Consider the following 12617-nt stretch of genomic DNA (forward strand, 5'->3'; position numbering starts at 1 on the left):
TGCTATAAGTTGAACCTAGTTTTTGGGGCAGATTTGTACTTTTGTGGAAGTTATGAGCTACGTGTCACATGGCTCGGATCTACCCTCATTACCCTATTGCTCCCGGCTGTCCCTATTTTTCCTAGATTGCATGTATAAACCTTTCACTCTAGCGTAGAGTTGCAACACTAATATTTGATGTGATGACACAATAGGTCCCTATTACATTACAGTTCAAAGATGTCTTTCGAAAGATGAGCAAGTTTTTTTATGTTTTGTTATTTTACAGGATTTACAAAGACCTTTTTGGTTCCAAAAATCAGCTAAAAACGTATCGGTCTGTTAAAAGATGAAAGCTAATTGACATGCGAGTGTGTACTGCTGTTTAGAAGAAGCAAATTAGATCTAAGCAGGAAAGAGAGAGAGAGGTGGGCAGCCCAGATGATGATGTTAATGTAACGTAACCTTGTACAGTAACTGTCTAATTTAAAATAACCTTGGGGGATTCGAAAGGCACAGCTTTTTTAAAATAATGTAGTCCAAATACAGTAGTGCAACAACTGAGACCAGTGGATCCCCGAACTTTACGTCCACTTTTTGTGGTTAACTCTTTCCCTGCCATTAACACCGCAATTAAGATAAAACGCTTTCCTGCCAATGATGAGTTTTTCCGGCAATCCGTATTTCTGCTATTATCCACCAGGTAAGGCTCTTACCCAACTTTTTCATCCCGGACGCCAAAGGTCCTTCACAAAAATGCAATATCATCAGCATTTTTCTCAAATTTGGGGAGTGTCTCGCCCTTTCATTTGATACATTGTATGTTTATACATTTAAAGAAGAACATTTATTGAAAGGGCATTAAACTTTTGTAAAAATTGTGATTTTTACAAAAGTTTAATGCCCTTTCAGAAAATGTTCTTCTTTAAATATATAAACATACAATATATGGTTGTCAAAAAAAAAAAACGCTGGCAGGAAACGTACGGAGCCCCTAAGGGGACATGGAGCAAAAATTAAATAAAGTTTAGTTTCGCGTGCACACGTGAAACTATCGCGTTTAGTTTAACACTTTCCCTGCCTCAATTGTTGCGATTTAAAGTTTCACTTTCACGTTCATTTTCACATGCAAAACTAAACGTAAAAAAAAACAATTCTGCACATGAAGGTTTTTTGTGAGCACATGAAAGTTTCACGTGAGCACATGAAAAAAAAAGTTAGATTTTTTTACTCCATTGTCACCTTAGGGGCTCGGTACAAACAATCTCATTGCAGGGACTAAAAAAACATCTATAAGCAGTTTTAACTACTATCTGGGTTTATTGTACTCAAGAAAAAGAGTAAGCAATAAATGATGTGTATTCAGCCTTGACTTATTCACGATACAGCACTAGTCTCGATCTTATTGCATTTATAAAATGGTTTTAACATAATTAAAAATGTTAAAGCAAAAAATATTTATAACATTTTATGAAGTTAAAGGAACAGTATGTAAGAAATGTATATTAATTAATCATAAAATGGCCCTGATATGTCACTAGACATTAAGAAATCATTTTCTTTTCAAATACTTATATACTGACAACAGTGGTCCGGCCAGGATATTGTCATTTAAAAAGTGGAGTTGCAGCCCTCAACTGATGTTTATGTTGTCATGTTGTGTATTGGCTACCAGTTGTGTGATTGCAGTACCAGTTTTAGCCACAAGTTTTGCGATTGCAATACCAGTTTTGGCCACAATCCTACATACTGTTCCTTTAAATCACGAAAAGCCTTATACTCCCTGACGGACTGTGAACAATAACAGAATGTTTCAAATTATTATAGCAGTGTAAACATTATTTTTACACTGCTAAGGGTGCTGTACATTGATATACAAAATCATAAGGTGCATCAGGTCATAGCTTTGTTTTATCATAAGAATCAAGGATTGGAACTAACTATGTTAAGTACATTTATTGAATAACTTTTAAAATAAAGTGTAATATGTGCATAAAAAATATTATGCTTGTTAAAACTCAAATATGTAATTTACAGTTTGATTTGTGATCAGTTGTGGTCTTTTGAAAAACATGAACAAACTGAGAATTATGAGATTACAGAATAAATTTACAACAACAATTTAAAACACCATATACTACTTAACATTTGAGGAGCTCAGATGCAAAAGCCAATAAAACACCACCTCGGTCAAAAATAAGATAATTATATTAACCGAATGCTCTTGGCACGTATTATACATTCATCAGACACTTTCGCTTAAATTCGGCTTAACCCCAGCCTCAGGCCATTCAGAAATATGGATTTGTTGGCAGAATCCATTAAAGTCTGATAAAAATGCTCATTTACAAGAAAACACATCAGACGCACTTAGAGGGTTTTGCATCTGAGCTCTTCATTTGCTATATGAGTGAGTAAATTAGACAAAAGAACTGTAACTTCTGAGAAATGCATAAAGACATAATGATTTCAATTTCTTCATGCAAAACATAATTTGACATGATTTTACACTTCAGTACCACGATACTGTTTAAAAAGTACTTGGAAAGTGCATAACTTACCTCACGTAAAACAGACAAACGGTGTGAAAATTAATTTTCACTTCGAGCATTCCATTCTTAACTGTTATCAAATATCTCCTTTTCTGCAAGATATTACCCAAATTATCCAACATATCTTCAACAAAAAGGCAGACCTCTCCACATAGTGACATTCATGCAGTTGAGTGGGTTACAGTCTAGGCTTGTGTGACAATGTCAAAGAGGAGTATCTCTCCCTCAAACAACCTCCTCTTTCTCTCCCCCCTCGCTCTCTCTCTTCTGTAGAGATGTATTTAAGCACAAAGCAATCTGAAACTGTATGCCAGTGCTGTGTCTCTTATCAACATTCTTTGTGCACACAACCCAGGAATCAGTATCATACTTCTTTGTGTGCATTTCCACAAAGGGTTAAACTAGAGTGCTGTGCGTGCAGTAAAAAAAAAAGTATAATACTGATCAATTTACTGAAAAGTATGGCCCACATCACGGAGCAATGTGCTAAACCCCAAACAGCAGGATCTCATATATGCATCTCAAGCAGCTGTCAAGCAGCAATCATTATAATGGAGGCTCAATCATGAGCACTGTATGCGTGTGCACTTAATTAGCTTTAGTGCCGTTAAGGTAATGAAATAAATTACTCTACCTGCCCAAATTCACTGAAGTCTTCATGCATATACTGCATATGGCTACATAACTAATTTTATATATCTTGAGCGGGCATGTTTTATTAAAAGTGATCGATTTTGATTTGCGGTTATTCATTATTGTGTGACACTATTAATTGCTATTAAGGCTCAATGGTGAGATGATCAAAGCAAATCGCTTTTCGTGTTTTGTAACAGCAATTTATTTCCAGTGCCTCTCACGGACGGTTTTGTAAAACCACACATAGAAATTAAGCTGGACCACAGCATAGCTAATTAATGGCTGTCAAGATGAGAAGAAAAGAGAAAGAGAGAGAGAAAGAAATAGAAAAAGAGAGGTAGAGCTATACTGATAGCTCTAAATACACACTTTAAAATGCTTGTAATCTCTCAACAATACAATTTTTCATAAAAACATACATTGTTGCAGGTTCCCCATACTGTCAAACATTGAATTACAATCTCTCCAGCTCACTGCCTCTCTATACTTAATGACACCAAGAGTTTTTATCAGTGATATCAAACAACAGCATTAAGAGTCTGACCTTGGCCCTTGCAGATGAATGTATTAAGATATGGGGTAAGAGAATCCAAAATACCATAACCAGGTGATATCACACTTATAAAAGCTAGGCTTGGCATGACACGGCTCGCTTTGCTTTTCCACTGCAGTTTAGTGCAAACTCCAGACAGTTAGGCCACCTGATCTAGCCGGGGCTCGAACCGGGGACCTTCCAGTGCTACTCCATGAGCCACTGTGCCGCCCCGGTAAGGTAATCTTGCATTTAGCAATAACGCTGGCATTGACAATTCTCCAATCAATGATCTGCAGTGTTATGCATCCCATTTCAGTATCAGTACGACTTGCTTAGAACCTTAACTAAGGTGGTAGTAAAAAAGTAGGTACTAGGTACTCTACACATAGTACTCTACCCAAAAGTGAGTACTATGCAGTTGGAAAACCCCATTATATTGCACTCATTGTTTCAACCAACCAAAAGGAAGATTCAAAAAGTAGCCTTCAAAGAGGTAAAACTCAACCAATCCAAAACAGATGTACATGAATGAGCTGAGTGGGGTACTAAATGCATACTTACCTGTTTCTGGCATACTTGCCAGTAAAGCAAGCAGATCAATGTGATAACTGTATAACAGACTAAAGCTGGATTTCCACCAACTGCGGAGCGGCTGCAGATTGGCTCCGCTGCGTTACGGCTCCGCACTCCGCCATCCGCCAATACCCACCAGTTCCGAATTTGGTGCAGAGCGACTGCGTGCTAAAGTGACGAGGACCCATAAGGTCTTGCAAATTAACGTGATGATCGCGCGATATCTAGTTCCGTCTCCGCCCATTATGATATTAAATTATGACGTTTTGCTGGACCAGCCCAGATCATGACACAAGATCTTGCGAATTCAGGTATGATCACGCGATATATTCATGGCTCCGTCCTCCGTCAAAAATAGAAGCTCTGCGTATTTGTTCCGGAGGGCTGCGTATGGTCTGAGCTGTGACGGATTCGAAACGCAGTTAGTGGAAATACACACATTGACTTGAATGGAAACCGATTGACTCCGCCGCCGTTCCGCAGCCGTTCCGCAGTCGGTGGAAATCCAGCGTGATACGATGCTGGTAACTGGTGCAAGTTTTAGGGAAAAATGATGTCGTGCTGAACTGTGAAGCGGGATAGAAAAGGGATAGATATAGGAGATGGAGGGTATGGGCTCCCTACGGTACCTCCTTTAACTGAAGTCTCACTTTGTTGATTGCTTTCAGCCAGCGTAATCTGGGCAAAGAAAACGGCAATGGAGACCCATCTCTCTGAAGGCTGGAAGAAAAAAAATCATTGATTTTAAAATTGAATGTACACTATATGAATGTATGCTGTAGTAACCCAGAAGCCACCACAATACAAGCATACCTTTTGTGAGATTTTTCAGGTGCTTTGTTCAGTTCTTTTTTAATGCTACCACTTAAAACCTTCCCGATATCCTGGGAGGACGTCACTCCTTCATTTTCCCTCCAGGAAGTATGTCCATTGGTAGAGTGATTTTCATTTCTGGGTGGTCGACAGCCAATGGTGTGGAAGGAATGATAGGACTCCTCCACCTCTGAACAGACAGCACTTTCCTGGCCAGTCTCACTGAGCTGAGAACTAGCTTGGCTGAGGTTCCCTGAAGACCCGAAACGACTGGAGTCTACGGGGCTAATATTTGTAGAAAATACAAAGACATATATTCAACAGAAGTTATCACTAAATATACCTTATACTTTGTTAGTATTGATTTTAAGTTTCCTGTATAGATACTATCACCTGATGCTTTGCATTAGCAAGCCTAAAATCAATTATGAAATGCTACACACAAATAGAGAATTAATAGAAATAATTTATAGTCTAATAAGAAATGTAAAGGTGCAAAGAAGCAAAGCACAGTTACAAGACACATAAGACCAGAGGAGTAACAAATCACACTGGGAAAGCCACTATCTTTTCAAATTAAAACTATTTTGTGAGCATGTTCACATGCACATTCATTTTCTTAATCTGCAGAGTAAAATGACACGGTTTCATTGTGTTTACACTGTCAAAGAAAATATTTAAAAAATCGTTGCTAGATGTCACGGAGCGATAACCTTACAAAAAGTTCATATTAGTACCTCAGAGGTACATATTGGTACCAGGCATGTATATGTTTGGAAGATATTACAAAAAACGTAATTAAATTGAGTTAAGTGAAAACTGCTCAAAGAACCTTTATCGTTTGTTTCAAATTTTAAAATAGATTGAAATTAAAGTAGACTTGGTTATAATCTTACAGTGCTAATCTGCATGTAAACATAGTCACTACGATGTAAATGGTTAACAAAACCATTTATTATGCTTCTACTAGCCTTTTTGGAATCAAAAGGTCCATTTCCTGTTGTAATCCTGATGAGACATCTGTAGAAAAGGGGGTCTGGATATGGATTTCTAGTTGTTTTTGAAACGGAAGATCGGGTGTGGAGGCACTAGTTTGAGGTTTATCGGTGTCGTTGGCTGGAACAACAATTTTCTCTTGGATATCAGTATCAGAATTCTTTTCAGAGTTTGCAACAATGTCTTGTTTAATATCACTAGGCTGTGTAATAACACAATTGTCACCTTTTGAGATTAGGTAGCCATGTCTTGTTTCAGCAATATTCTCTTTAATGTCTACTTTACTCTCATTAGCTTTTGGTTGTGTGGTAACAATCTTAGGTGTTTGTTGATTAGGTGCTGGAGTTTCTTTCTGCCATGGAAAACCTAATTTTGTTCCAAAAAAAGATGTTGGTGGTTCATTTGATGCCACTGGCTTCTCCTCTTGAAACAGTCCTGCTGAAAATGACTTAAATCCAGAAAGAAGCTTGCCTTCTGTGTTTGGTATTGTGGGTGGAGAAGAAAAGAAAGCTCCAAAAGACTTTCCAGCATCTGCATGTCCAGACATTAACCCAAACTTGGGTACTGTGAAACCTGGCATGCTAAATATAGACTGAGGTTCTGATGTTGGAGGCTGCAGAATTATGTTTGGGCTGCTGTCTATTGCTGGTATAGATTTGTCTTTGTCTTTAGGTTCAGAAACAATGGAAATAGTTTGGTCATGTATTGCTTTTTCCTCCATAATAGACTCCTTAACATCTGTTTCAGATGGCTGACAAGATGCAGAGTCTACAGCAAGTGTAGAATTACTGAATGAGGTATCATTATCAGACATTTCATTTTTGTCAATAATATTATTTTTGCCTTCACACAATGTAACGTCCATTGAAGATGATAATGTATCATTGTGTGCCATTCGATCTTGGACTGACTGAAGAGATTGAGGAGCAGAGGAAACAGGTGGTGCCATGTCAGTTGTTTTTGGTGCTTCCGGTTTGAAGATACTAAAAAGGTCATTTTTGATAGATTCTGTGGGTATGCTACCTGAAAACCCAAAGAGTGAGATGTTTTGTTGGTCAGGTCCCGGTCCAGGTGAAGACTTTGTTGCTGAACTTGTACCGGAAAATATTTTAGACATGAAGCCAGTGACTGCCTCAGCTGATGAATCTATGACAGATTTCTGTGGTTCGGAAGGTTGAGGGTGCTCTTCTTTAAGAAAGTCTTTTAGATGTTCATCTTTTATATGCTTATGTGGAAAATCAGTGGACAGACTTTCTTCTTTTATACTCTGCTTTGAGGCTGACAAAATATCCTTTGATGAAGCTTCTCCAGGTTTAGAACTGGTTGTCTCCTGGGTAACATCTAGGTGACTCCCTTCAACAGATATTTCCTTAGCAGTTCGCTCAGGACATTTTTTACTGACATCAGAATGAATGGAGGCTGGTTTTACTTGATCAGCCAAGGGAGTAATCATCGAATCATCAACCTGAGACTTCTGGGGCTCAGATTTGTTTTCTTCCATGAACGCCATATTCAATAGGCCAAACCCCTCAGTCTTTGATTTGTCATCAATGACATTACTTTGTGAGAACAACGATGTAATCTTGAACACCCTCTCGGTTTCTGATGGTTTAGATGTTGGTCCTTTATCATTGGGTGTAGATGTTGAACTGGAACCACTGAACATTGAAAAAAGACCTTTACCTGGAGTGTCTTTTGAAGCTACTCCAGGCAGAATACTTCCTAAAAATGAAGGTGTCTGGGAGGTAGCTTGCGGTGGACTTGACCCACTAAACACAGAAAACAAACTTTTTCCTGGTAAATCATTAAAAGCAGAAGCTCCTGGAATACTGCTTTCAGCTTTCTGTCCGATATTGCCTGCACTGGGTTGTGAACTAGCTCCAGAAAACATAGAAAACAGATTTTTACCAGGAACTTCCCTTGAGCTTGGAGTACCAGGGAAAATTCCACCAAGTATAGATCCAGTATGAGATGAAGCATTTTGAGAACCTGATCCAGAAAAGATAGACAGAAAGTCTGAGGTTGCTCTGTCTTTCGTTGGTGCTGTACCCTCAGTGGAAGAACCCTCTTGGGGTGCTGGTGAGTTGCTAGATCCAGAAGATGCAAAACTAACATCAATAGGCGGTAATACTTCTTGCAATGTTTTTGGGACTGAGCTAGTTAGATTAGAGCTTGGTGTAACTTGTGTCTCACTTGGTTCAATTGTAGACCCACTGAGATTTGAAAATGTACCTTTTCCAGGGTTTTCATTTGATAACTGTCCATATACAAGAGAGGAGTGTTGCAAGGAGCTTGACTGTAAAATCTGACTGGTCACCACAGATGGTAAGATTTTACTTTGTGATTGTGTAAACTCTTTAACATCAAGTGAAGTAGAATGCGTCACTTGTTGTTGTGGGGATTGCTGAGAGCTGGATTTACTAGACAATATGGGTTTTTCATTAATAGATAATTCTTTATATGGCTCATTTGCTGGGTGAACAGATTTAGAAGAAAAGCCACACTCTATATGCGATGAGTGTATGGGTGTATCTGACCCTGAAAGCAATCCCTTTGCTGGACCCTTATTAGAACTACAATCTGGTACATGTTTACCTGTCTGCTCATTTTGAGAGACAATCTCTGAAACTCTGTTGTCTAAAGATGATCTAGTTGTTGGTTGAGGACTTGCTGGTGGCTGTGGGCTTTGTGCCCCAAACATGGAGAATAGGCTTTTTGGTGGACTGTTACTAGAGCTTGAAGATTCACCCAATATTTTACCAAAAATAGATTCTGCCTGATGTGAAGCTGGTTTTTGACTAGAACTACCAAACATAGAGAACAAGCCTTTAACCAGAGGCTCTTTTGGTTGTCCACTTCCTTGAGTCTCAGGCTGAGTGGTAGGTCCTGGTTGTGAGGTTTTATGAAGATTAGGGTCACTGAACATAGAAAGAAGTCCTTTTAATGGTGTATCTTTAGGTTGATCAGCTCCATTTGATGATGAAAATTTATTTGAGGATTCAATCTCTGGTGAACCCTGCTGCTTGTCAGAACTATTGCTCATGGAGGGTAATCTCATGCCTAATGTTTCTGTTGGAAGAACAGTGCCTGATGTTTGTTTTTGGTTAGAAGAACCAATTTGAGTTGGAGACTGCTGTGTATTGGTCCCACCAAAAATAGAAAATAAATTCAGACCTGGAGTCTCTTTGGGAGGAGCAGATCCTGGTATGTTACACTGACTTGTATACCCAGATTGTGGTGAAGTATGTTGCATACTGGAACCACCAAAAAAAGTCAGGATATTTTTACCTAGTGTCTCTTGAGAAGCAGCAGACCCAGTTTGAGACTGAGCTTGTTGTTGACCGGAACTAGTCAATATGGACAGCAGCCCTTTGCCTGAAGGCTCCTCTTTAGATGATGGGGTCCCAGAGAAAATATCCCCAACAGATAATCCAAGCAGCCCGCTGGATTGTTTGGAAGATGCTTCTGGTCTCATTTTTCCAGTTGGTGGCATAGTTTGAGATCTCTCTGGTGTTGGTCCCCTGTTTGCATCAGTAGAAAATGTGTGAGATGCAGAGATGCTCTTTACTTGAAATGACTGCGACACAGGCAAATCTGACTCACTGCATGTATTTATTGTTTGTTGTTTCTGAATTCCTTCACGCACTATTTTCATTTGTTGGCAGTCTTTGTTTTCTTCATTTTTCATAGAGGCTGGTAACATCTGTGAGGAAGACTGCTGTAGATCTGTCTGTGATTTTGTGTGAGGAGGACTTTCTTTGTTAAAGAACTCGCCTATTGACCCAAAAATCCTTGACATTCCTGCTTTTTCTTGGTTTGTGTTTATGCCAACAGGAATAGATCCATCTTTGTCTGATTGTCTAGTTACTGGCTGGGATGATACAGAAGGCTCTGATTTGAGCCCCTCTATTCCCACTGATGTCTTGAAAAAGTTTAAAAAACCTCCTGATTGCTCAGATGATTTTGGACCATGTGCATTCACTGGGTGAGATACATCTGAAGAAGCAGGTTTGGAAGTTACACTTAAGGAGTTGCTTGAAGTTGAAGTGGTAGAAACCAGGTATGTTGAAGGAACAGAAGATTCTCTTGACAATGTGGCTTGTCTAGCTAGTTTAGGTTTCTGGGATAAGGGCGATGTACCCTGAAAAGTTGTGGAAACTGGTATTTGTTGAGATGTTAGCAAAACTCCAGATGTTGTTGAAACTCTTGTAATCTCAGATTTAACTGCTGCAAAAGATGAGTCATCCTTTAAAATTTTTGATTTGAGGCTTTGTAGTCCTGTTGTGACAATATCTTTGCCTTGCTGATCAACATTGTGCGTTTCAATAAGCTTGCTTAGATACTGTTCTGTGTAAGTGGCATCTTTAGCAAAAGTTGTCCTTGAGCTAGCTGTGTTTTTGGTTTCAGGATTTTTGCCAACAATAGAAGATAAGAAGGAAGAGATTTTCTTAATGGATCGATTTGGCTGCTCCTCTCCAGTTTGTACTCTCTTACGCCACTCTTCTTCTGAAATTTCATCTATGTGCTTTACTTGCACTCCAGTAGATGAACGGCGTCTCTGTTGAGGCTGGTAGCAGATGTATTCACCAGAATTAGTGGTAGGAGTTGCACCAAATGAAATAGACACCTTCTGAGACAACAGCTCTTTTACTCCTTTGCTATTGATATTTTTAGTATTGTGGTTAGCACCATTACATGATAGATCAACAGCTTCCTGAGAAGGATCCCAGAAGGGACAGTCATTCTGAAAATGTTGTCTTGCATCCATCTTAACTTTGTTGAACCGATAAGAGGAAAAGTCAAGGGCCTGCTGTCTTTGATTGACAATAGAGTCCTCAAACTTCTGGCAGAAACTCTCCAAATTCAAATTCATGATTTGATTACCTTCTCTGTAGACTGCAGACAAGTCAAGTGGTGCAGTTAGAAGTTCAGCTTCACTTTGGTCTTGCCCTGGAAACCAGAGGAGCTCATCTTCATTGTAGAGAGGAATCTTGAAACCACAAACTTTAACCATCTCATTATACAACCAAGCAGTAGGATAGAAATCTCCTGTATTTTCCCACTCTTGTTCTGGAGCACATGCATACACATATTGACCAGACTCATCTGTCAGTAAAGCATAAATATACTCATAATCAGTGTAGACAAAATATCCGCAATCCCCATCATCTGCAGGCCACCACATCCCTTGCTCCAAAAGTGAAAGCCATTGCTGATACCACTCTGATTCCTCAAAATACATATACTCCTCTTCATCAATGTTGCTTGTCGAAAAGTGGTTCCAACCATTGCCATTTGAAGGTACATTAATATAGCTTTCATTACTTCCTGGTTGACTAAATATGTCTGATATACCTTGATATGCATGTTGTCCATTAGTCGAGTTAGACAGGTGTAAAGGAGCTACCTCATTATAGCCCTCATAATATGCCATATTATTTAGACTGCTATAACTCCCTGAACCTAATGAGTGCCACTTGCTTAACTTAGCATTACCATTCATGCTCAAATTCAATACACCTTCAGACTCCTGGGTACTAATCACGTCCATACTGTTATAGCTATTCCAAACTCTCTGTCTCCTTAAATTATTAGGAAAATCATTGGCATTGTCTGGTAGATTATTGCACTCTCCTATGTTAGTGTGCCGTAGCTGGTTAAAACAATACTGCCGATTAACATCCATGTTTATATTGTTCAAACACTGAGAAGAGTTTTGAAATTCATCTCCTGGTACATTGCCATGTCCATCTAAATAGTAACCCAGTGACTGATCATTTAGCTGTTGCAGCAAAATAGATCCTTGAATCCATGAGTTGTCATCATTCATGAGTCCATAATTTGCATATGATGATAAGTCTTGCTGTTGACCATACTCTCTAGATATATTATTTAAAGAAGGATGACTCTGCCTTAAATAATTCTGTGACCTTATTGTTTGAGAGGAGAAACCAACAGGAAAGCTAGAAAAGTTTTCTGTACTACATGAAGTGTTTCTTATACGACTTGACAACAAAAGTTTTTGTGAGTTACATAAATTAAGTAAATGACCAGTGCTGTTTGATGAAGTACAATTTTGTTGTGACCTTGCATAACTTGCTGGTGTCCTTAAATCAAGGCTTTCTGTGTCATAGCTGTTAAGCTTGTTATTAATGTTAGCTGTTAAAACTGGTGAGATTATAGTGTCGGCTATTAGATGTGATCTTTCCACAACCATATTCCCTGGTTTGGCAGAAGAAGTTTCTGTTGTTTTCTGACTACATGTTTCAGTTAAAAAGCCTTGGGGGGTAAAGGGCTTTTGGTTTTGCATTTCAGCATGGCTGTGAGAAGGTAGCTCAGGTAGTCGCCTGTTTGATTGTCCTTGCTGAGTGGAAAGCTTTTTCGGTACTGTTTGGTGCTGCTGTTTCAGTTCAGTAGAATTTTGCCTCATTGGTGGTAAATCTTCAGATGCGTGTTTACTGAAGAGACCGGACAAAATACCTGACTGACAGGATGTATCTTGTCTTGCCTGATGGGAAACTTGTTTTGTAACA

At 38.9% G+C, this 12617-nt stretch overlaps 1 protein-coding gene across 2 annotated transcripts in view; it reads right to left on the bottom strand.

Moving 5' to 3' along the window:
- unc13bb (unc-13 homolog Bb (C. elegans)) overlaps window positions 1–12617 on the bottom strand; it is a 92684-nt gene that overhangs the window by 42306 nt on the left and 37761 nt on the right. For both annotated transcript variants that reach the window (XM_065290437.2, XM_065290436.2), the window contains exons 9-10: window positions 5089–5373; window positions 4905–4995 (exon numbers count right to left, since the gene is read on the bottom strand). In XM_065290437.2, the coding sequence (XP_065146509.1) occupies window positions 4905–4995; window positions 5089–5373 (376 nt within the window). The remainder of the gene's footprint in view (window positions 1–4904; window positions 4996–5088; window positions 5374–12617) is intronic.

The sequence above is a fragment of the Paramisgurnus dabryanus genome, chromosome 10 (assembly GCF_030506205.2).
Source record: "Paramisgurnus dabryanus chromosome 10, PD_genome_1.1, whole genome shotgun sequence".
In the NCBI taxonomy this organism is placed as follows: Eukaryota; Metazoa; Chordata; class Actinopteri; order Cypriniformes; family Cobitidae; genus Paramisgurnus; species Paramisgurnus dabryanus.